The 20,493-nt window shown below is 56.4% G+C and overlaps 12 protein-coding genes across 12 annotated transcripts; 4 read left to right on the top strand and 8 right to left on the bottom strand.

The window, feature by feature from the left end:
- Positions 1-59: 59 nt before the first annotated feature.
- On the bottom strand, positions 60-1,605 carry N657DRAFT_126225 (P-loop containing nucleoside triphosphate hydrolase protein). Its single transcript, XM_062785836.1, has 4 exons — positions 1,304-1,605; positions 1,026-1,055; positions 623-973; positions 60-469 (listed from the first exon to the last, which is right to left on the bottom strand). Exons 1-4 carry the CDS (start codon positions 1,377-1,379, stop codon positions 210-212), a joined length of 717 nt encoding a protein of 238 aa, XP_062645113.1. The 5' UTR covers positions 1,380-1,605; the 3' UTR covers positions 60-209.
- Positions 1,580-2,587, top strand: N657DRAFT_692413 (uncharacterized protein; the record flags this gene model as incomplete). Its single annotated transcript, XM_062797164.1, has 2 exons — positions 1,580-2,068; positions 2,258-2,587. Exons 1-2 carry the CDS (start codon positions 1,832-1,834, stop codon positions 2,585-2,587), a joined length of 567 nt encoding a protein of 188 aa, XP_062645114.1. The 5' UTR covers positions 1,580-1,831.
- A 553-nt stretch (positions 2,588-3,140) lies between these two features.
- On the bottom strand, positions 3,141-4,273 carry N657DRAFT_126239 (MSF1-domain-containing protein). Its single transcript, XM_062785837.1, has one exon. It carries the CDS (start codon positions 4,059-4,061, stop codon positions 3,459-3,461), a length of 603 nt encoding a protein of 200 aa, XP_062645115.1. The 5' UTR covers positions 4,062-4,273; the 3' UTR covers positions 3,141-3,458.
- Positions 4,274-4,704: 431 nt separating this feature from the next.
- Positions 4,705-6,635, bottom strand: N657DRAFT_648171 (peptidase M24A, methionine aminopeptidase). Its single transcript, XM_062793471.1, has 4 exons — positions 6,439-6,635; positions 5,247-6,388; positions 5,102-5,188; positions 4,705-5,045 (listed from the first exon to the last, which is right to left on the bottom strand). Exons 1-4 carry the CDS (start codon positions 6,479-6,481, stop codon positions 4,989-4,991), a joined length of 1,329 nt encoding a protein of 442 aa, XP_062645116.1. The 5' UTR covers positions 6,482-6,635; the 3' UTR covers positions 4,705-4,988.
- Positions 6,636-6,780: 145 nt separating this feature from the next.
- N657DRAFT_623688 (DnaJ-domain-containing protein) lies at positions 6,781-7,964 on the top strand (the record flags this gene model as incomplete). The annotated part of the gene is made up of 3 exons (XM_062790692.1): positions 6,781-7,032; positions 7,109-7,533; positions 7,645-7,964. Exons 1-3 carry the CDS (start codon positions 6,827-6,829, stop codon positions 7,962-7,964), a joined length of 951 nt encoding a protein of 316 aa, XP_062645117.1. The 5' UTR covers positions 6,781-6,826.
- A 52-nt stretch (positions 7,965-8,016) lies between these two features.
- N657DRAFT_648172 (uncharacterized protein) lies at positions 8,017-9,680 on the bottom strand. The gene is made up of 6 exons (XM_062793472.1): positions 9,567-9,680; positions 9,337-9,459; positions 9,230-9,260; positions 8,529-9,031; positions 8,350-8,469; positions 8,017-8,290 (listed from the first exon to the last, which is right to left on the bottom strand). Exons 1-6 carry the CDS (start codon positions 9,609-9,611, stop codon positions 8,261-8,263), a joined length of 852 nt encoding a protein of 283 aa, XP_062645118.1. The 5' UTR covers positions 9,612-9,680; the 3' UTR covers positions 8,017-8,260.
- Positions 9,681-10,216: 536 nt separating this feature from the next.
- N657DRAFT_682993 (glutamine-hydrolyzing asparagine synthase) lies at positions 10,217-12,569 on the bottom strand (the record flags this gene model as incomplete). Its single annotated transcript, XM_062796536.1, has 8 exons — positions 10,217-10,259; positions 10,333-10,721; positions 10,780-11,775; positions 11,831-12,075; positions 12,159-12,185; positions 12,250-12,275; positions 12,343-12,393; positions 12,544-12,569. The coding sequence occupies 8 exons, from the start codon at positions 12,567-12,569 to the stop codon at positions 10,217-10,219; spliced, it is 1,803 nt and encodes a 600-aa protein (XP_062645119.1).
- A 1,280-nt stretch (positions 12,570-13,849) lies between these two features.
- On the bottom strand, positions 13,850-14,568 carry N657DRAFT_578138 (ubiquitin-conjugating enzyme; the record flags this gene model as incomplete). The annotated part of the gene is made up of 4 exons (XM_062789297.1): positions 13,850-14,103; positions 14,182-14,205; positions 14,287-14,447; positions 14,534-14,568. 4 exons carry the CDS (start codon positions 14,566-14,568, stop codon positions 13,850-13,852), a joined length of 474 nt encoding a protein of 157 aa, XP_062645120.1.
- A 1,057-nt stretch (positions 14,569-15,625) lies between these two features.
- On the top strand, positions 15,626-17,233 carry N657DRAFT_126469 (Pex19-domain-containing protein). Its single transcript, XM_062785838.1, has 4 exons — positions 15,626-15,948; positions 16,007-16,182; positions 16,234-16,791; positions 16,844-17,233. Exons 1-4 carry the CDS (start codon positions 15,798-15,800, stop codon positions 16,940-16,942), a joined length of 984 nt encoding a protein of 327 aa, XP_062645121.1. The 5' UTR covers positions 15,626-15,797; the 3' UTR covers positions 16,943-17,233.
- N657DRAFT_635930 (uncharacterized protein) lies at positions 17,159-18,124 on the bottom strand (the record flags this gene model as incomplete). The annotated part of the gene is made up of 2 exons (XM_062791377.1): positions 17,159-17,521; positions 17,675-18,124. 2 exons carry the CDS (start codon positions 18,122-18,124, stop codon positions 17,159-17,161), a joined length of 813 nt encoding a protein of 270 aa, XP_062645122.1.
- A 302-nt stretch (positions 18,125-18,426) lies between these two features.
- N657DRAFT_126586 (uncharacterized protein) lies at positions 18,427-19,725 on the top strand. Its single transcript, XM_062785840.1, has 3 exons — positions 18,427-18,569; positions 18,701-18,830; positions 18,892-19,725. Exons 1-3 carry the CDS (start codon positions 18,504-18,506, stop codon positions 19,644-19,646), a joined length of 951 nt encoding a protein of 316 aa, XP_062645123.1. The 5' UTR covers positions 18,427-18,503; the 3' UTR covers positions 19,647-19,725.
- N657DRAFT_126555 (uncharacterized protein) lies at positions 19,577-20,485 on the bottom strand. The gene has a single exon (XM_062785839.1). It carries the CDS (start codon positions 20,384-20,386, stop codon positions 19,805-19,807), a length of 582 nt encoding a protein of 193 aa, XP_062645124.1. The 5' UTR covers positions 20,387-20,485; the 3' UTR covers positions 19,577-19,804.
- Positions 20,486-20,493: the final 8 nt, after the last annotated feature.

The raw sequence follows: 20,493 nt of genomic DNA on the forward strand, positions 1-20,493 counted from the left end.
CTGGATTAGACTGGGGCATTGGCAGGATGGTTAGCTGCTGGGAATCGAGAGGAGAGTTGGAGGACAGAAATGAGCGGAAACAGGTGGAGTATCAAACTAGACCAGCAAACATTGTCTGCCCCCCTTAACGCCCTGTCGTCTTTCTTTCCATGAGAAACGTTACCTAACTAAACCCAAACCCTTTCCTCTATCCAGGTCAACCGCCTAACCTACCCAGCCCACCCGTCATCCTCGCAACTCTCGACGACGTCGTCCACGTCCTTGATCAGCAGCCGGACAATTTCCTTTCCGTTGGGCAGATCGTTCTCGACTGCGCGCTGGTCGGCCTCGGCTGGCGTGGAGCAGAGCCCCGCTGCGAGATGGCGTGCCACGAGGCGGGCGCGGGCGAGTTGCGGCGCGACAGAGACAAAGATCTTGAGGGAGAAGTGGCAAGAGGCGAGGGACCAGGGGTGTTTGTCTAGGAGGAGGTCTGGATCCAGGTCCAAATCAAGTCAGTCAATCAGTTCCAGATAAAGGAAATGCGTTAGTTATCAAACCCAATTTTGGGGGTAGGCAGTTGCAGTTCTTTTGGGAAGGGAGGGGAGGGATAGATTAAGAGAGGAGAAGGGGCTATATGACATACAGTTCCCCTCGAGCACGACAATCCGATGGGTCCTCTCAACGGCTATGTCGTCCTCCTTGGGGTCTTTCAGCGCGTGGTCGAATGATGGCGCGAAGACGGTTGGTGTAGTGTCGGTCAGCGGCTCATTTAAACGCTGCACCAGCCGCAGAAAGGCTGTGCCGTCAAAGGTGAACTCGGCGCCGCGGCGGGCGTGGGCCGTCGCTGGGTCGGGCATGGCGTCGAGCTGGGCGCGCGCGTAGTGGAAGCCGTCCATGGGTAGGAAGACTGCGACGCCGGGTGTGCCGGGCGGTGAGGTGGCGGCATGTCGGGCGTTGAGCGATGCGGTCAGGCGGGCTGAGAGGGTGGTTTTGCCTAGGGGGAAGGGATCAGTGGGTGCTGGAAAGGGGCTAAGGGGTGGGCGTACCAGAGCCGGGGATGCCGCCGAGGGCGATTACTAGAAGTGGTAGATTAGTTCGATCTGAACCAGGGCAGTTTTATCTCCAGAGGCATGCTTTTTGGTAGGAATGGCAGATGTCTCTCCGTCATGGTTGCTGTCGGAGGTGACCTGTTCGTTGACAGGCACCGGCCTGGCCCCAACAGCATATGTCTTTTGATGAGACGGAGTCACACTGCTCACTCTAATGCCTTAAGAAATGTCGCCGTGTGGTCACTGAACCACCAATAAACATGGTACGGACTTACAACAACGAGTGTTTTCTGGCGTGTCAAGGTACGTGGCCCAGGCCTTGTCGACCAGGCGACTTAGTACTTCATCCATAGCTGCTGGTAGGTGATGTGTCGACTTGGGAATCAAGGGACTCGGGTGCTGTCATGAGAACAACGCCCTGAGACGGAGGTACCGAAACGGGTGATTGTTTACTTCGGACCCGAAGAGCGGTTGGGGGATCGGAGCGGAGATTGGAGAAAATGGCCGGAGGGCGGAGGCCCACTGTTGCCGGACTCTTTCCCGCTCCAACACCATAGCCGAGTCTCCATTTCAACCTCAAGTTTATCAACACCACAGGCTTCTTTACTTGCTTGAGCTCGAAAATGTAACTTCTCAACTATCGTCTCTTACTAAGTTGCTTGGTTTATGTCTTTGCAGATTAATTGAGCGCCTCAAAGAACCAAGTTTCTGACGAGTGAGAGTTCACCCAGAGTCTCATCTCACTCCGTCCGCCCACCTTTTAAACTCGCACATACCACATATCAAAACACCTGAACCGAAACATGGACACGGACCAAACAGACGCCAACTTGCTCTTCCTCTCCGTCAACCTCTCCGACTCGGAACCCGATGAAGCCGCCACGCCCATTACGAACACCACCACCACCATCACCACCATCGTCTCATCCACAGACCCAACAAGCGAGCACCAACCCACCCGCGCCGAGCGCACCGCCCTGTCCCAGGAAGCCTTCCAAGCCCTGAAACAATCCTACCGCCCGAAGGTTGAGAACGGCAATGTATAGAACCCCCATTTCGTGTTCAAACTCACTCGCCACTTCCCATCTTCATTTCTTCACCCCGTTTCTGTTCTCATCATCATCCCATTCCGATGCTCACCAACCCAAGATTCACCGCTTCCCTATCACCACCAACCCCCCAACCCCCCCAGACCTGGGCAAAACGACGCTGATACCGGAATTTTCAAGATACACAAAACAATCCCCCTTCCCCTCCCAGACTCGCCAACTCCCCTCTCAAAACCAGAAGCACAGGCGCTGCTGCACGCAGCAGAGGAGCTGTATTTCTTTCGGCAATACTCTCAGGCAGTAGATTTCATTAGACGTATTCTGGATGGGGATGGAGGGGGGAAAGGAACCCGCGAAGGTGTGGAAGAAGAAGGGAGAGAGAACAGGGCTCGGAAAGGTAGTGGTGGTTCAGGGAGGATTGATGATGAAACGAGCCGGTTATTAAGGTATTACCTCGCCCGGTGTCTGGCTCGTTTGGAGGAGGGACAAGGGGAGGAGGAGGAGGTGTAGGAGGAGGAAGGGGGGGTGGGATGGTTAGGGTGGAGGAGATTCGACTGTTGTCACCGCTGCTGCTGCTGCTGTTACGACTGATGCTGGTGCAACTCCTAAAACTGCCAGTAACAAGGAGCAATAACAGTCTCGCTGTGGTTTGTTTGGCGATAGTTAGCTGGCGAGTTGTTGTTGCGAACAGGATGCGTATAGCCTTGGGACCATACATGTTAGTATGCCGGTGGTTGGGAGGCATGGATACAACATCAGCTGGAACGGCGATGAATGTAGTGCTGGTTTGGAGAGCGTCTTTCTTCCCAAATACATCTATCCTCTATCTCTATGCTCTATGAAGAGCGGAGTCAAAGGAAAAGACTGTAACCTTAGATGCCTCCCTCTATTGCCAATCGCCAACAAACACACGCGGGGGTATAACCCGGACTCCGCAAGCGAATACTCTTCCAGTCCTGTAGGTTTGTACAGACAAGACGGGGGGAAACCAAAAAAAATCAGCCGTGACGCCATGCTCCCAAATCTCTTCGCTTTAATGCCCCCGTTTTAATCCCGACCACTTCTTTTTCCTTCGCCGGCCCGGTACGGGCGGCCAATGCAAGTTCGCCCCGCCCGAGAGATGTAAATCCTCTTTGAATATGTGTCGCTCGTCACTTTGCGACGTCACAGCGTAAACTTCGTTGTCCGTCATGGTTGAAGTACGCGGCCCCTCTTTGTTACTTCAGGCACGCACACGTTGCTTGACGCCCTTGTCATGCCCATTTTGCCTTCCTCCCATTTACTGGTACCATCAGATACCATCTGAGCCGAGATATGCGGTGACGACCCCGTTGGCGAAACGCTGCTGAGTTCCCGCTCCCAAGATCCGCGGCACTCCCTTTCAAGCCGCAGCAGCCATACGGATATTCCCAGCCTGCGCCTGCAGCATCATAATCTTCTCGCGCTCGCGCTCCTCGGCAAACACGCGGCGGCTCATAGCCAGCACAGCCTCAAACCCCTCCTTCCCCTTGACGGCGTTCTCGCGAAACCGCTTGACAAGGGTGTCCTCGATGCTGTTCTTGATGCGCTGCCACCCGCCGCAGAGCGCCGTAATCTTGGCAGCCTGCTCGAAGCGCGTCTGGGTCCCGTTCAGCGGCCGGTACACGACCGTTTCCTGCACGTTGATGAGGTTGGACCATGTGAGGTTGGCCGAAACCATGGTGACGGTCCGTGTGCGCGGGTCGACGTACGACGTCTCGTAAACCTGCGACTCGTCCATGCTGCCGCCCATCAGGCTCTTGAGCCAGTCGGGCGCGCTCTGCCGGCACGTGATGAGCCGCTCGGTGCGCAGGATGCCTGTTTCCGGGTCGACGGTCCGCGACAGCGTGTCGACGGCGACCACGTGCGTCGATTTTTGGTTCCATGGGCAGTACTTGCGCCAGTTGGCGGTCGATACCTCCTCCCAGGAGTAGTTGAACGTCTCGGCGTTGGAGAAGACCTTCATTTTCGATTGGTGTGTTGAGCGGGTTTGTGTTCAAAGAGTCGTGGTAGATGGCAGCCGCTCGCCCGGATCTCCGGTTACGGTCGCGTGCCTCAGGAGAGACGCGGAGTGATCGGCAGTTCCAAAATGGAGATGCAGGTCAAACGAGTTGTTTGAGCAAAGCAGTTCGCAGTTCGACGATCGGCCTTCGCGATGTCGATTCAGCTGTGCGTTGGTGTTCTATAACAGAGAACGAATGTTGAAGCCGTTGCGGCACATGCAAAGCAAAGAATGCTAACTGCTCGACAATGGACTTCGGCTTGAGTCCTTTTTTATGGCCGGCATTCTTTTGGCAATTGGACGCGCGAAATCTTATCGGAAAGGACAGTGGCGACCTTGTCTTGCCAGGCTCGCTTAGTTAACTGGAACCGGCGAAAGCGTGGGGATATGAAAATTTTGCGGAACTACCAAGATGCCTCCAGAATCAAAACCGGGCCCACCCAATTGCCGCCATTGTTGAGAAGGGATCAGAAGCAAGCTTTGACGTCTTCAATGGATTCCAATTGCCATCATTACCCATGGTCTGGACATGATTACCTTGGATCCGTGCGTCATCGGAGGAGCCGATTCACCACTCAGCCGGCAGCGGCAAACTTTAAAAATCTTGGATTACGGCACGCCGAATCTGCGGCGAACATTCCCCAGATTTGAGATCATGACCGGACCCCACAAACGGGTCCGGTACGCTGTGCCGGAACCGGATTGTGGCTAAAGCGCTCCTGGAAGTACGGAGACCTCAACTTGGTTGAGTGTGTATATACACATGTACAGTACATCAAAAAACGTAGCATAACAGGTATCGCCATCCATGTGTCGACACTCGACAGCTTCACGCCGCCCGGTTAGACGACCGACCCGATTCTTTAGACAGTTCTTATTCAGACAATTGCCTTAGTAGTCGTTTCCACGGCTAATGACCTCCTTTACGGTAGGCCGGATAAGGATGGTCTGGGAATGTTAGCGAGGGACTTACCCATTAATAACAATGCCGGTCGGTCACTCACATGCTCGAATTGGGCCGTGTAGGAGCCTTTCTTGTCCACCAGCGGTGGGTACGACTCGACGATGCCGTTGGCGACGAGGTTGTTCAACTGCAGCCGTCAGCATGTCTGTCTCTCTTGCCCCTCCAAATATCCTTCCGTGACTTACCCCGAGCAGGTACTTGTCCTGGCCCAGCCGGTCTAGGTACCGCCTGCACCACGGCAGCGTGCCAAAGTTTCTGGTAATGACATTCAGCAGCGACTTGGCCGAGCTCAAACGGAGGTCGACCTTGGGTGCGTCGCTGCGCTTGGCGTAGTGCGACACCTCGCCCTCCTCGCGCACCTTTCCCTCGCCCGTGCTGCCAAACGTCTCAATGGCGAAGACGTCGCCCTCCTCCATCTTGGTGCTGTCGTTGCTCTTGACGATGGGCACGCTCTTGGTGCCGTGGATGTTGTAGGGGAGGATGCTGTGTCCGTTAAGGTTGCGGATTGGCTTGACCGGGTAGGTGGTGCCGTCGATCTCGACCTCGTAGCTCTCCATGACCTCCTGGATGACACCGCCAATCTCGCCGACTCGCGCGTCGATGCCGGCCTCCTTGATGCCCGCGTTGGTGGCGGCCTTTACGGCCTCCAGCAGCGGATCGTAGCGCGGGTTGAACGCCATGGTGAAGGCGCTGTCGATGATGTTGCCGTTCACATGTACGCCAAAGTCGATCTTCATGACATCGTCCTGCTGCAGGACCATCTTGTTACCCGAGTTGGGCGTGTAATGCGCGGCGCAGTGGTTGATGCTCAGGCCGGTCGGGAAACCCATGCCGGCGATCTGGGCATCGCCCTCCTCCAGACCCTGGTGGCCGACGAGCGCACGAACCGAGTCCTCGATGCCGTTGGCAATCTCCATCAGTGTCTGGCCGGGCTTAATGTTCTTCTGCGCCCACTGGCGGGTCTGGCGGTGCACCTCGGCGGCATGGCGGTAGTCGTTGAGCCACTCGCTCTTCAGATTGTCGAGATGGCGCTTCTCCTCGTTGGTAGTGCGGTAGCGGTTCTCATTCACGTACTCGACCTCCTCGCCCGTTGGATACTTCTTGTCCGGGAACAGCTGCGATATCAGCACGCGCGGAGGGTCCGACTGCTGTGTGGGATTCTTCTTCTTCTTCTTGGGCTTCTTCTTTTTCTTCTTCTTGGCCGCACCGGTGGCCGCAGCGGGAGCGGCCTCTTCTGCTTCGTCCTCGGACTCGTCGCTGTCGTGATTTAGGTTGCCGTTGCTTGCGGCAGAGGCATCCGGCTTGGGTTTGCTGCCGCTATCCTCGACTGGGCACCGTCAGCAATGCTGCTAATAAAGCCAGACTCTTAGGGCATACCATTTAATTTGCCGAGCTCAGTTGTGGGAGTCTGAGCTGCCATCGTGAAAACTCGTAGTGATGCTGCGGAGAAGACACTGGAAGGTTGAGCCCCCAGCAGCTTATCTCAATGCTCGGCTTCTGCGGCCCCGCCAACACTTTTTACAGTGTAGACGTCAGCGGGGTGCTGTGGCGCGAGCAAGGCTGCAAAAGAATCACACGGCTCGTCGATCTTGGCATTGGTTGCAAGCCGCACCTCATCTTATCGCCCATTAATTTCGTCACTGGTTTTCGCAAAGTGGGCCAGTCTCAGCTAAGAGGCCGACAACAAGGCACTCTAGTTATTTCGTAACGCCCTCTACCCAGCACTCCGTCTCTAGATCATGTAAATAAGCCATCGGGATGCGGCATGCCACTCCGCTATACTCTCCCCAGCGCGGCGTGGTCCGCTCAGCTTCCCCTTCGAACGGCAATATGGCAAACATGGACCTGCCCTCGCCTCTTCCACGCTTCCCCGCGCGCCCTCCGCCTTGACACAAACCCCAGCGACGACGCATCCAACCACTATGAGACCCTCAACGTCCACCCAGACGCCTCCCCGGCCGAAATCAAACGGTATTCCCCCGCCCTCTGCTCCCCTCACCATGACCACCCTTCTAACCCCATCCTCAATTTGTATGCGTGGAACCAGATCCTTCTACCTCCTCAGCAAGCGCCACCACCCAGACCACAACCCCACCGACCCCTCTTCGCCGACCCGCTTCATGCGCATAAGCGAAGCCTACGCGACGCTCTCGCACGCCGAGAAGCGCGCGCGCTACGACCGCGACGTGATGCGCCTCCGAAGCAACCCTCACTATCACCACCATCCGAAGGGCTCATACCACAGCACGGGCCCCGCAGGCGGCCGCCCGGCGTCCGGGCTCAGCAATCGCAGTAGTAGAAGAGGAACCTACCAGGGCCCTCCACCAAGCTTTTTCCGCTCGGGCGGATGGGGTGCGCACGCAGCAAAACGCAGGGCCGCGCACGAGGAGAGTACCGGGTTTTACGGGACACGTGCAACCGCTTCTTCTTCTTCTTCTGGTGGGAGGAGTTCCGGCACGGGAATGGGCAGGGGTGCCGGAGGAGGAGGAGGAGGTGGTGGTGATGGTGGACATGATGACCCGCCACATTCACATCCACATCCACCCCCACCCGGTTCCGGCTTAGGAGGAGGATTCGGAACAGGCGGTATGGGCCCCGGACAAGACCCGTTCGGCCACCATCATGACGTGCCGCACTTTGACCGCGCAGCGCACGAGCGGGAGCAGAGGAGGCTGGACGAGCGGCGGGCGCACCGCATGGCCAGGCAGCGCGGGGTCGACATTGACCACCCTGAATCGCCCGTGACCATGGGTTTTCTGTCCACCTTGGCCATCCTGGTCGTCGTGGTCATGGCGCCGGTGGCGTTTATAGGGAGCAGGGCGCCTGCGTCTCCGCCTCCGAGAGGAGGAGGGGAGAAAGAGGGTAGTAATGATAACAAGGAGAAGGAGTGGATGGCAAGATAATGTATCATGTCACTGAAACCAGGTTGTACTTGTACAGTCAGGCAAGCATACGCGGTAAGGTTGTTTCGAACTGAGCAAAACAAGGCCCGGAACGGTCGCGAGGAATTAGCATATGCGCTGTCTAGGAATCTACTATACAGTGCAACGTGTCTGTTGTGGGCCCGACGTCCAAGTCTGATACAATGCTGCCTGCTGAGATGTGTCCACCCAACGCAACCATCCGCAAGGCTGAGAACGATCGCGAGGGGCGCGATTACCGTCCCAGCTACAACGCCTCTTCGGCTGGTGCCAGCTTTTTACGACTCGAAGGTGAAGCTGGTGCCGACCTGGTCAGAGTGTTAGCATCCGAATCGCCAAAACAAACCGAACTGCAAGTCAATCTCACCTTGTGAGTAGCCTGGTCGAGCTTCTGGGTATCAAAGGAAGCACCAACGCCGAGGGTGACGCCCTCGCGGAGGAGGACGTTGTAGGCAACGGCGGCGACGCCACGGTCGTTGATCTTGGCCTGTTACATCCAACAAAATCAGCTATCCGGTTCCCGACACACAAAGAAAGCAGACTGACCTTGACGAAGGAGACGGGGTCGAGGCGGTACTTGGCAGCGACCTCAAGGCCGACCGTGTTGCCGCTCTTGGAGTTCCAGGTGGCCTTGGAGCCGGCCTCGACCTGACTGTTAACCTTGTGGTAGTAGCTGGCAGCAAAGACGCTCAGATTGTCGGTGGCCGTGATGGCGGCGCTGTAGGTCGGCGCCTGGTAGCCGACGGCGGCGCTGTAGCCCGTGATGGCGGCCTTCTGCACGTCGTAGCCGGCCGAGGCGCCCGCGAGGAAACCCTCGTGGCCGACGATGGCGTCGATGCTGGCGGTGGGGCCCTTGAGGAGGTCGAAGAAGGCGCGACCGTGGAAGTTGGACTGCTTGAAGTGCAGGTTGAACTTGGCGCCGCGGGCCTGCGTGGCCGGGAGCACGCTGAAGATACCCTCGGCCTTGAGGCCCTTGGCCAAGTTGTCGGCCATCTCGATCTTGGTCTCGAGCGTGTTGGCCGTGTTCCAGGTCTGGGTGAGGGTCAAACCTGCGCGCGTCCATTGCATTAGCACCTGTGCGGGTCCGCGCGCGTCCAGAGAGACCGTCCACTAGACGGGCGTGTTGTAAAGCGACGGTCCTAGGATCGGGCCAAGGTCCATCCGCCATTTGACCCCGGGAAAGCGTGGGATCCAGACGGGGACGCAGCGTCGCGCGTTGTCATAGAGGTAGGAGCTGTCATGTATACCATTGGGCTTGTCAAAGTATTTGCCCTCGATCTGTTTGGGAAATGAAATGGTTAGCATCAATGGTTCCATCTCCACCGCTATGAGTCTGTAGCTGGGTTGCGCATACCGTGCCGCTGGTGACCTTGTCATGGCTGCTCTTGCCAGTCACCTTGAAGGCGACATTGTTGGGGGTGTTGCTCTTGACCTCGAGGGTGCCGGCCGAGAGGTGGTAAAAATCCTTGTTCAGGAGCTGGAAGCACACAGTCAGCCATGCGTGGTTCGCGCCATTGTTGGCGTTCTCTCGAGAAATGCCGCTCCGCCGAGGGCAAGCTTCTCAGAGCTCGGTTCGGAACATACGTCGTTGGCCGCCTTGGCGATATCCGAGAAAGCCGGAACAGACATGTTGGCAATATGTTAGAGAATAAAACTCTAAGAGATGGGTTTATGGTTGACGTTGGTGAGTTGGGAGAGGCGGCGTGTTCAACCTTGTTGGTCTCCCGGGAATTTGTTGGGGGGGGGGGAGGTTGAACGACACTACGAGAATTTCCCAGAGCTCTGTGATTGGTGGCTTCGGCAGTCTCTCGTTCATGCAAAACGGCAGCAGCCAGTGACGTCCTGCTTTCTGAAACCACGTGGGCCCGCAGCGCGATATCCGACTGACCCTAACCCTCCGTTTACGGGATCACATCAAGTCAAATCACCTTCCTTCGGTCGGACACAAGTATCCGGTTTATGTTCTCGTCATTCAAGGCTTATGTGTTCCTAAGGTAGATATCGGTCTGTCCACTCAAGATCAAAAGTACGTCAAGCATGTGAAAGGGCGCTATGAAGGACAGCCATCGTAGCGACGAACAATCTCAGTACAGCACCACAACAGCTTCCAAACACAGACAGCTTTTAGGCCAGCTATATATTCAGAGAATAGCTAGATTTACAGCATCCCACCCATGACAGGCCAGACCATCCCAAGCCATGTATGTATGTACCAACATACGCCTTGCTCCTGCTCACGCCGCATCAGCGTACTTGGCCTTGTGGATGGCAATCGCTCTGAACAAACCACACGTCAGTCTCGTCATTTTCACACCCATTCACCATCGATTACAGACCAAATTGTACTCACCTGCCACTGGGATCCGTCTGCTTAGACCACTTCGGCGTCCACCGCATGACAGTCGACGCGCACGACGGCGGGAAGTGCTCGTCAAACATGAGGCGGTACCAGTACGCCTCCTTGGTATCCGGGATATCGTCACCCCACTCGGGCTTGGGGTTCTTCATCATCTCGTCCGTGACGTTCTTCTCGGCCGTGTCCTTGAGCGCGTCAATCCAGCCGTAGCCGACGCCGTCCGAGAACTGCTCCTTCTGCCGCCACAGGATGTTATCGGGCAGGTACGGCTGCGCCTCGGGCTCGTCTGACGTGTCGAACGCCTTGCGGAGAATGTACTTTTCGATGCGCTCGGCCGTGATCATCTTCTCCTTGGGGTCGATGTTCATGGCGACTTCGAGGAACTAAATAGATATGTGTCGGTTTGTGCGTTGAGAGGGTCTTTTAACTTCAGTCACTCACCTCTTTGTCGAGGAACGGCACGCGGGCCTCCAGGCCCCAGGCCGAGGTCGACTTGTTGGCGCGCAGGCAGTCGGCCAGGTGCAGGTTCTTGACCCGGCGTACGCACTCCTCGTGGAAGGCGGCCTTGTCCGGGGCGCCGTGGAAATACAGGTAACCCCCAAAAATCTCGTCGGAACCCTCGCCGCTGAGCACCATCTTGATGCCCATGGCCTTGATCTTGCGCGAGAGTAGGTACATGGGCGTCGAGGCGCGAATTGTCGTCACGTCGTATGTCTCGAGGTGGTAGATGACGTCCGAGAGCGCGTTGAGGCCGTCCTCGATGGTGAAGGTCATGACGTGGTGCTTGGTGCCCAGGAACTTGGCCACCTTGAGCGCCGCCTCGTTGTCGGGCGACCCCGGGAGACCAATCGAGAAGGAGTTGAGCTGGGGAAGGAAGGTCATGGTCGACAGCTTGTTCTCGTCGTCGATACCGACCAGGCCCTCGCCCTTGTCCGGGTCGACCGAGCCCTCATCCGCGCTGCCGTTGGCCTCCTCGGCCAGCTTCTTCAGCCTCAGGGTCTCGCGCTGCGCAATCGACGCAACCAAGCTGGAATCCAGACCGCCCGAGAGCAGAACACCGTAGGGGACCTCGGCCATGAGCCGTTTCCTGACCGACTTCTCGAGCGTCTCGCGCAGCAGCTTCAGATCCACGGGCGTCTCCGGGATCTTCTGGCCGTCCCACCATGTCGGCTGGAAATACCTGGTTCGCTCGCCTGTCAGGCTGTCGTAGATGTGTCCCGGCGGGAACGACTCAATCTTGTCGCACACGGGGTGCAGCGACTTGAGCTCCGAGGCGAAGTAGACGGTGCCGGGCTGTTCTGACGACCAGCCCTGGTAGAGGGTCGTGATGCCGATGGGGTCGCGAGCGGCGATGATGCGGTCCTGCTTCTTGTCGTACAAGACGAAGGAGAACATGCCGTCGAGGTACTTGGGCGCGTCCAGACCGTACTCCATGTACTGCCCAAATATTAGCAATTACACCAATAGAGCTCCCGCCCCATCCAACACTCACCAAGGGAATGACGACCTCGCAGTCCGAGGTGGTCTTGAAGTGATAGGGCTCCTTCAAGCTCTTCCGGATAAGACGGTGGTTGTAGATCTCGCCATTGACGGCGAGGACAATGCTCTCATCGGCATTGGTGAGTGGCTGAGCTCCGCTTTCTGGTTTTTTCGTGTGAGTAGTGCCGTTCGAGGCCAGATAGACGGACGATCGCAACCCACCAACGCCGACGATGCTGAGCCGTTCATGGCACAGAACTGCGAATGTGTCAGCCAATGCCTATCCTCTTTTGGTGTCTGGGGGGTTTCGGGGTCTTCCGAGCCCTGGGCGCAATCCATACTCGTATTGTGGCAAGTAACGCTGCCGCCTGCAAGAGAACACAAAGTGTCAGTGCTACCGGTATTCTCGTGAACTTAGGAGGGAGAACGCACTCCAATCAGGTCCCCGATGCCGAATTCTGCGAGATAAGCAAAGTCAATTGCGCCGTCCCTTCGGTCAGTTTGAGTCCAATTGGGAGCACATACGCCTTGGAAAGCTTCAAAGCAGTCGGCTTGAACTTGACCACATCCGGGTGGCTATGATCGTGCTTGTTAGCGAGATGCGCTCGTGAAAAATGGTGTTTGCGACGAAACCACCGGCAGGGGCGTGATGGCGGGGCAAAAAAGTTGCCCCTCCATCAGGGGCACAGCGAGCCGCAACCGGGACATCGAGATGGACAGACTCACTTGTGACAGGCGAAGATGCCACACATTTCTGAGGATCGCTTCTCAAAACTCTCGGTTTGTACAAGGCAATAGATGAGGTGGGGGACCTGGGAGAGCAGTCGCGGGCGTTGAGAAGCAAGAGCCTGTTCCACTTATCAGCACAAGAGGCGAGGAACCTTTTATACGTACGTCCGTCTGTGACGTGAACGACTGCGATGTGCCGCAGAAAGGAGTGGTGAACGTCCTGGTCGCGGACGCGGGTAGCTATTCAAACGACAGAAAAGCCACAGACAAGCCGAGTGGGATGTGACAGACAGTTTTCAAGCAGGTGTGTAAAAGGAAAGGAAAGAGGAAGAGTCACACGCCCAGGTCAGGAAAATTGTGTGTTGGAGTTCCAAATTCGGCTACAATCGATACATCCGCCGTCTCGCCCCTCGGAGTCCCAGGGACCCCCAGCTACCGCGAATCTCGGACAAGTTGACTCAAGGGCCCAGTCCCAAGAGCCACTCCGGGCTTTCCCAGCGGTGGCCAGTTTTGCATTGTCAATCGATACGCCCTAGTTGGCCCGCCGAGCTGGCGACGGAGCTCCAGCAGTGGACGGCCGGAATCACAAATTCCAGGCCGATGTCGGGCGTGGTGTTAATTGGCTCGCTGGGTTCGGTGTCAAGGTCCACTGTGGTGGCCATTTACCTGCAGCTAGCGGTAAACCGGCCTGATAAGGAACGGACGGGGGATCCGCGCGGCTCGAAGGTGAGGCGGAAGGTCGGCGAGAGCCACATGAGGTGCTTCATATGTCCGAGAAGTAGTGAAAGCGTCTGACGACTGCATATTTGTGAGAGGTTGAAATAGCAAATTCACGTACTCTCGCTAGGTCAGATCCCACAGCTCCATGGTGGGGGTCAGGCCAATCGATGTGCTTTGAATACAAGACGACGCGGGGTGAAACCACGAATGCAAGCTTGAAGAGACGTCCATCGACAACGTTGCATCTTGAGGCGCAAGTCACGGGGACGACGCTGTCGGGCCTTGTCTCTTCCCTGGACGCAGGGAGTCAGCGTTGCCAGGACCCACAATCGGTTTAAGCTCTGTGTGTACCCTTGAAAACGCCCTGTGACGCACCGCCAGACATTGCCCGTCCAAGTCCAAAACCCCAGAACGAAACGCTCCCAACCCGCAATGCAGGGCATCCAATGAATCGTACCGTCTGAACTCCGTATGCTCAATCTCCCATCACCATTGGTATTCCTTAACTCCTCGATCAGATAACCATTCCCTGTCTCATCCCAGCCCATCGACACCGAGCCAAACGCTGATCAGCGCGGTCCTTTTACGGCGCGGCATTCTCGCGCACAATTTGCTTGACGCGCCTCTCGTACTGCGCCCGGTCTTTCTTGAACATGTTGTACGCCTCGGCCTGGGCTGGCGACTCCGGGTTGGGGTCGTTGAGAAGGTCCTGGACGCCGAGGAGAATCTGCTTGATGGTGATGGCCGGCTTCCATGCCTCTTCCTCGTTCAGGATCGAGAGGCAGACGGTGCCGGAAGGGTAGACGTTGGGATGGAAGAGCGGGGGGACGAATTTGCCTGCGCGGAGAGCCGCATGTTAGTCGTGTGACGGTGCTAAAGCGTGGGAGGCGCTTGTCTGCAGTTGTAGCAGCTTACACTTGGGGGGCTTCGTGGGATATTCTGCATTGAATTGGTGGGTTAAAAACATATGCAAGATTGGCGTCGTAGGCATAATAATCGGGGTAAAGTAGTGTCACGCACCATCGGGAAACGTTACAACCAGTTTGAAGAGGCCGCCCTCCCAGATGGTCTTCTCTTTGCCCGGGATACCGCACTCCCAGACCTTGAGATCCAGCACTCCTTGCGCATTCTTCTGAGGCCGTGCATAAAATCCAAAGGGATGGTCCTTCCGCCATTGCTTCCTAAGTCGCGAAGGTCTAGTCAGCGAGGCTGTCGGAAGACGGCTGCCGAAGGCGAGTGTGCAGGCGGCCGGCGATCGCTGACGTACCGTTCCTCCTGTAGGCGATTTTGGCATAACGACATGTTGTCTGTGATTCGGGAAAATCCAATAAATTCGACTTGCTTCGAGATAAGACGGACTTTGGAAAGCCTCCAGATCTTCTGTCGTCGTGATGGACGTGGGGAAGTGGCTCAATGGCAGTGAAACGGCGTGGAGCTGCAGTGTCGGAAGACGACGGTCCTGTTGCAGACTAGGATTAGGATCTGCAGCAAGATAAGGTAAGTTTGCGGAGAAAACCCTTGGGCGAGAGCACGGGGGAAGGGGGGTGTGCGTTGAGAGGTGGTTGGTGTTGGAAGCAATGTTGAATCGCAAAGCTGCGCAAGATCGACCCTACTGGGATGAGCAGAACTAACCCTGGCTGCCTATTGATGCTCAAAACGGAAGGCGGAGAAGAAATCTTGTGGGCCTGACAGTGGGCGACCCCACTTGCGGGATGCCATTGCGGGGTACCGAAACCGTGAATTTCCAGCTTCTTTGTTCCCGCGGCAATTGCCTGCAAGCTCCCGAATTGGGCGATGCCCGTGGTGACGGGAGCTGGGGCTTCTATTCGATGAAGTACATTATGATTTAGATGCTTCAGAAATGTCTCAGTAGGCTCGAGAACTGGAGGAATTGACACCCAAGGCAGTATATGGAGTATCCGTACCACCCCAACTCCGCAACAAAACGGACGAATACCACCGCTATCTTTCATCGCCGAAAAACGCACACCGCAGAATTTAGCCCGAGAAGTCATTAGAGAGAATGGTCCGCGACTTGGACGTGGGACATCATTTTGGGTTCTGCAGCCTGCCACCTGCTACTTTACCAAGGTACTGGCGGAGTATGTATTATATAGGGTCATTCCATATGGGATGCTTCCTGGACCTTTCCGTGGCCCTGGCGGGCGGGATGGAGCTGTCCCCTAGGTGGCTTGCAGCCGGCCCTCGGGTCGGAGGCAGGGGTCGCTCAGCTGAGATTGGGCCGGACCATTTGCACATGCAATTCCGGACCGCATTGCATCCACATCTGGCCGTCTCTAATCCTGTGTCAAGTGATCTCGCCAGTTTCGCCCATTACCATGTACCTCCCCTCCAACTGATCGTTGACCCAACGGCGACTTGAGCTATCTTGTTGAACTTACATCGCCCAATCTCCGTCACAGCCTTCACCATTCTCTTCTCCAGCGTGGAATTGCCTCCTCGGCGCACACCTCCTTCATCGCTCCGCAAAGGTCGGCCCGACACCGTCTTCTAGGTTTCAGTCTGCTACCATGGCGTCGAGTGCCGGTGAATCTGGCGCGCCTACAAAGGAGGTAGAGGAAGTTGTTCGTTCGCCTCAGCCGGAAGAGAGAAAGGCGGTAACGGTAGAGGACGTCGACGACGTTCCCGACCCGGACGAGGATGACCTAGACGACCTGGATGGCAAGTCTACGAGCGGCGCATGCACCGGAAAGGGGTCGCGACTAACAAGACGTCGTAGAAATGCTCCATGAATTCTCAGCAGCGAAGATCGACACCAAGAAGCCGGAGGAGCCTGCAGAGCCACCCAAACCCGCTGCGGCAACCGCCACCGAGGAGGAATCGCTACTCGATGATGACTTCGCCAAGCAACTCCAGGCCGGCATGGCCGAGTTGCTGGGGGACTTAGATAACTCGGTATGTATCTCCTTCCATGCCGCTATCGCACTGCCGCTAACGATATCCCAGCCCGAGATGCAGGCGCAGTTCGAGAGCATATTCAAAGAGCTGGGCGCGGCAGCCTCAGCGAGCGCTGACCAAGCCTCGACAACAACACACCCGCCAAGGCCAACCAGCGGCTCTTCGGCAACAGGCCCTGCGAGCGCCGAGGCGTCGTTCCAGGACACGATCCGGCGCACCATGGAGCGCATGCAGGTCTCCGGGGAGCAGGCGACAGCTGCGGCGGCCGCCGAAGGCTCGGACGACTTCCTTGCCGAGCTCCTCAAGCAGATGCAAAGCGGTGGCGGCGCTGACGGTGAGGGTGGCGAGGAGGAGTTTTCCAAGATGCTGATGGGCATGATGGAGCAGCTCACCAACAAGGAGATCCTGTACGAGCCCATGAAGGACCTCAACGACAAGTTTCCCGAATGGCTGGAAAAGAACCGGGACAAGACGTCGGCCGAGGACCTCAAGCGCTATGAGGAGCAGCAGGTCCTAGTCAAGGAAATCGTCCTCAGGTTTGAAGAGCCGACATACTCGGACGCCAACACGGCGGACCGGGAATACATTTTAGACCGGATGCAGAAGGTGGGAGACCATTCCCTCGTCCACCATGATTCCGATCTAACCTTGACTGTAGATGCAAGCCTCCGGGTCGCCGCCATCAGACCTGGTTGGGGACATGCCCTCGACGCAGGACGTGCTCAATATGCCCGATGAGTCTTGTAATCCCCAATAGCGTGAGCCGGGTTCCCAGATGAACAAGGCACCGCGAATGGGTAGTTAGGATATGTTAGCCGCTCCATGAGCCACCCTTCCAAACTCGAGACCCCACAGGCCGGAAACCCGATGCAATCTGCCAAAACGCCCCTATCTATCCGCACGGCCCGTCCCATGACACCAGAACTCCGGTCAATCATACAATACACAGTGACCCAGACGAAACAACCGCCCATCAGGACATCTCCACGTCTGGCGAATGAGCCAACCCCTGCTCCGGTTGCTGCGACCGGATTAGATCCATAAACAGCCCATCATAGTCCTCATCGTCCGATAATTGCGGCGGCGAGCTGCGTCCGTCCCCATCCTGGTGCTCCAACACCGAGAGAAGCGCATCGATCTCTGCCTCCTCCTGCTGCGCGATCACGTCGGCTATCATAGCATCCACATCTTCCTCCTGCGCCGTAGTATGCTGAAGCTCCTCCTCCTCTCTCACCACCATATCCGCGTCCATCATCGGCCCCAGGTACTCGGCCACTTCAGCCTCCTTGGCCTGTAACCTCTCTCGGTTGAGGCGCCACCACTCGAGTTTGAGCAGCTATTAACAAACATCAAAGTCAGAACGTTGGCAGATGCAAGTTCGGCTATGGTCATTTTGTATGAGAATGCAAATGAAAGAATGAAATGCTTTTTGCGTTGGAACAGAAAGGTATTCGAAGAATGATAGGGACAAATATATGAGAAAACGTACCTCGTCCTCCCCGCCGCGCATCTCCCACCTCCGATCCTCCTGCCGCTGTCTCACGTTCTGGAAAAACAGTCTCCTGCGGCCCTCCTGGGCATCCTCGCGCCGCTTGAGGAGCGGGTTGGGGCGCGCGTTGCACGAGGCGAAGCGGAATTTGCTGCGGTTGCTATTGCCGCTATCGTTGTTGGTAATATTGGTGTCGCTGCTGCCAAATACTGACTTGCCCAGGATCGGCGAGGACTGGGTTTCGCAGTGGAGGGTGTTGAGGTGGTTGGGGTCGCATGGTGAGAGCGATTGGGAGCTGGGTTGATAATGCTGTTGTTGATGCGTTGGTGGTGGTGAAAGTGAAGAGGCCCGGATGGGCGAAGAGGAGAGCGGGGAGGAGAAGGTCGGTCGGTGGTTGTGGTGGCTTTGGCCGGCGCGGCCGAAGGAAAATGTTGGCAGTGTCAGGGGCATTATGGCGTACATTACGATGGTTGAGCTCGTGCAGATGGTTTTCTGATGAGTTGCGGTGGAAAGAGTTGGGTGGCTTGGGTGGAAAGGTTTATGCCATGGTTCGAGTGCAGCGAAGAGACTGACTGCGGCTTTGGTGATGCTCAAGTTCATTGACGGAGGACGCGAGACGCTTGGACGCGGCGCGCTAACAAAGCGCAGTCACGCGCCACCCTGTTGAGTGCCAAGTTGGCATCACTTGGCGCACGGGCCAGCTGTGTCACGTAATACATCAAGCGTATGGACCCGTAGGTAAACCTCCTCCAGGGCTGCCGGATTATTGCAAAACGCTACTAAACTTGAGAGTGAAAACGCCTTTGCAGCCGCAGATAAGGGATCTTCTATGTGCACTCCATTCCCATCTTTGCTGTCTGCATATTGGAGAATGACAAGCGCGACCAACTGGAAAGTAACGTAACTTAGGTAAGCTTGCTGTCCTCGCCCAATTAATGTAACGGTCCATCAGAGCCTGAGACGAAAGTTTGCATGGGCGCTCAAGGACGGCTCCAAGTTCAAGGTTCAAATTACTGAGCTCAAAAGCACAACGATGCGCTTCACTTACTGGGTCCCGATTGGGCATTTGAGCTTTTGCAAATCAACCTGGCATTTGAATATCTGCCAAGACAGGATACATCCGGCCTCAAGCAGCTGAACGAAACTTCAACCGAAGGTAGGCGAAAGCGATGCCGGGCAAGCAAACGAAACCATGCCAGTAACATTTCCCTCGCAAGGAGGAATACAGCTTCTCTTCCACCTAGCAAACCTCAAAGCAGAAGCAGCTCTGAGTGCCAGAGACGTGGATTTGGGCATGGAGGGGGAGAGAAAGCTTCTCTCATTTGCACCCGACGACTTTCAGATGGGTGAAAATGGGATGGCCGTCTGGTGGGCGGGCAAGGAAACAGTCTTCATCGAGAGACACGCGTACAGATCACCGGACAATCACCCGAAATCGAGATTCTGTCAGAGTATCCGAGCGTACACCCTGAAGCTGGGCAGTCTCCTTCAACTCCCGGTTTGTGTCAAGCATCTGCATGCGTTGGAACTGCTCGGAATGGTGGAGTTTCAGCGCAGCGAGGAGATTGGATTCGTGCTCCGCCTTCCTGGATCTCTCGGGAAGCATCGAAGAGGTTTTCCAATCGAAGATATACTGATTCGCAAGTCCAGGTCAACGCTCGCACACAGGAATGACGAGATCGACCGCCTCTGGGTTTCCGGTTCGACCTCGCCCGAAAGCTGGTCCAGAGCGTTGCGTTTCTGCACGCCAGCGGGTGGTTCCACAGGAACATCCGGACGGCCGAGCTGCTTTTCTTCCCCAAAGACAACAACACCGTTTCACGCGAACGTGGAGGCATTGACCTTGACAAACCCTTCCTTCTCGGGGACCGGTTTTCCAGGCCCGACGACGTTCAACTACAGGACGGTGACCCCGATCGAGGGGACTAAACCTCTGGACGGCTCATGGCGACCTCACCCCTCCCCCCAATAGCATACCTCCTCCATAACCCCCCTGCTATCGCTGTACGCCTCCCGCGAGCAGCCTTGCCTCTTCCCGTTTCCCCTGGTACGCGAAACGAAACGACTCCTGCAACAGATAGAGAAGTCACAGCAGGCGGGTTTACCGGGGCCCGGCGCGCTTGTTCTTCTCTACCACGTACACCCGAAGTCCAAGAAGGGTGTCGACTTCGTATCATTTCGCAGCGATGAATCGGAAGATGACGACCGCTTCGAGCCAGATCTATACCAAGCAAGGCGTGCAGTGCGCGCAGAACGAATAACACTCGAACGACATCGCATCGAACTTGACCTGAGCCACCACCCATCAAAAAGATTCAAGCCCGAAAGACGATACTGCCGCGCCTTTGATGTGTACTCACTCGGCGTAGCGTTGGTAGAGATCAGCAAAGAGCGTAAAATCGAGTCACTGATCGACTTGGATGATTCCGACAAACATGACCTATTTAATTTTATTCGGTTAATCATCGAGGTTGCAGAAGGGGGGCTACCCGTTACGTGTGGGGAGATTAATACGCGAGTGGCAGTGGCTCGCTTGATGGTTGATCCGGAAGGCGATGAAGATGGCTTGTTGGAGGCAGAGAGAGCTCTGTGCAAAGGTCGCGGCTGATTTGGCGCAGTGTGCGGATTAGGGCTTGACAATGGAAGGCGTGCCTTCGGATCATTGTATATGTCCAAGGTGACCATGGTGATCTCGAATCCCGCATTTTTCATACAGTACGATACAGTGCATTCTCCAGTACGTCCGTGACCATCGACGTTGCACTAACAGACAGCCTGAGACAGCTTTCCGGGACCTCTTGAATCACGGGTTAGGGTTA

The sequence above is a fragment of the Parathielavia appendiculata genome (assembly GCF_033297405.1).
Source record: "Parathielavia appendiculata strain CBS 731.68 unplaced genomic scaffold N657scaffold_12, whole genome shotgun sequence".
Taxonomy (NCBI): domain Eukaryota; kingdom Fungi; phylum Ascomycota; class Sordariomycetes; order Sordariales; family Chaetomiaceae; genus Parathielavia; species Parathielavia appendiculata.

Excerpts from the sequence above, each read along its gene's own strand:
- N657DRAFT_126225 (XM_062785836.1), bottom strand. The coding sequence starts at position 1,379 with ATGGATGAAGTACTAAGTCGCCTGGTCGACAAGGCCTGGGCCACGTAC. Across the intron at positions 974-1,025 it reads CGGCGGCATCCCCGGCTCTG|GCAAAACCACCCTCTCAGCC; the intron begins GTACGCCCACCC and ends CCTTCCCCCTAG. Across the intron at positions 470-622 it reads TGTCGTGCTCGAGGGGAACT|ACCTCCTCCTAGACAAACAC; the intron begins GTATGTCATATA and ends ACCTGGATCCAG.
- N657DRAFT_126239 (XM_062785837.1), bottom strand. The coding sequence starts at position 4,061 with ATGAAGGTCTTCTCCAACGCCGAGACGTTCAACTACTCCTGGGAGGAG.
- N657DRAFT_648171 (XM_062793471.1), bottom strand. The coding sequence starts at position 6,481 with ATGGCAGCTCAGACTCCCACAACTGAGCTCGGCAAATTAAATG. Across the intron at positions 6,389-6,438 it reads TGAGCTCGGCAAATTAAATG|TCGAGGATAGCGGCAGCAAA; the intron begins GTATGCCCTAAG and ends GACGGTGCCCAG. Across the intron at positions 5,046-5,101 it reads ACACGGCCCAATTCGAGCAT|ACCATCCTTATCCGGCCTAC; the intron begins GTGAGTGACCGA and ends TAACATTCCCAG.
- N657DRAFT_648172 (XM_062793472.1), bottom strand. The coding sequence starts at position 9,611 with ATGTCTGTTCCGGCTTTCTCGGATATCGCCAAGGCGGCCAACGAC. Across the intron at positions 9,261-9,336 it reads ACAAGGTCACCAGCGGCACG|ATCGAGGGCAAATACTTTGA; the intron begins GTATGCGCAACC and ends TTTCCCAAACAG. Across the intron at positions 9,032-9,229 it reads ATACTTTGACAAGCCCAATG|GTTTGACCCTCACCCAGACC; the intron begins GTATACATGACA and ends GGACGCGCGCAG.
- N657DRAFT_126469 (XM_062785838.1), top strand. The coding sequence starts at position 15,798 with ATGGCGTCGAGTGCCGGTGAATCTGGCGCGCCTACAAAGGAGGTAGAG. Across the intron at positions 15,949-16,006 it reads TGACCTAGACGACCTGGATG|AAATGCTCCATGAATTCTCA; the intron begins GCAAGTCTACGA and ends AAGACGTCGTAG. Across the intron at positions 16,792-16,843 it reads TTTTAGACCGGATGCAGAAG|ATGCAAGCCTCCGGGTCGCC; the intron begins GTGGGAGACCAT and ends CCTTGACTGTAG.
- N657DRAFT_126586 (XM_062785840.1), top strand. The coding sequence starts at position 18,504 with ATGTGCACTCCATTCCCATCTTTGCTGTCTGCATATTGGAGAATGACA. Across the intron at positions 18,570-18,700 it reads CAAGCGCGACCAACTGGAAA|CACAACGATGCGCTTCACTT; the intron begins GTAACGTAACTT and ends TGAGCTCAAAAG. Across the intron at positions 18,831-18,891 it reads GAACGAAACTTCAACCGAAG|GAGGAATACAGCTTCTCTTC; the intron begins GTAGGCGAAAGC and ends TTCCCTCGCAAG.
- N657DRAFT_126555 (XM_062785839.1), bottom strand. The coding sequence starts at position 20,386 with ATGAAAAATGCGGGATTCGAGATCACCATGGTCACCTTGGACATATAC.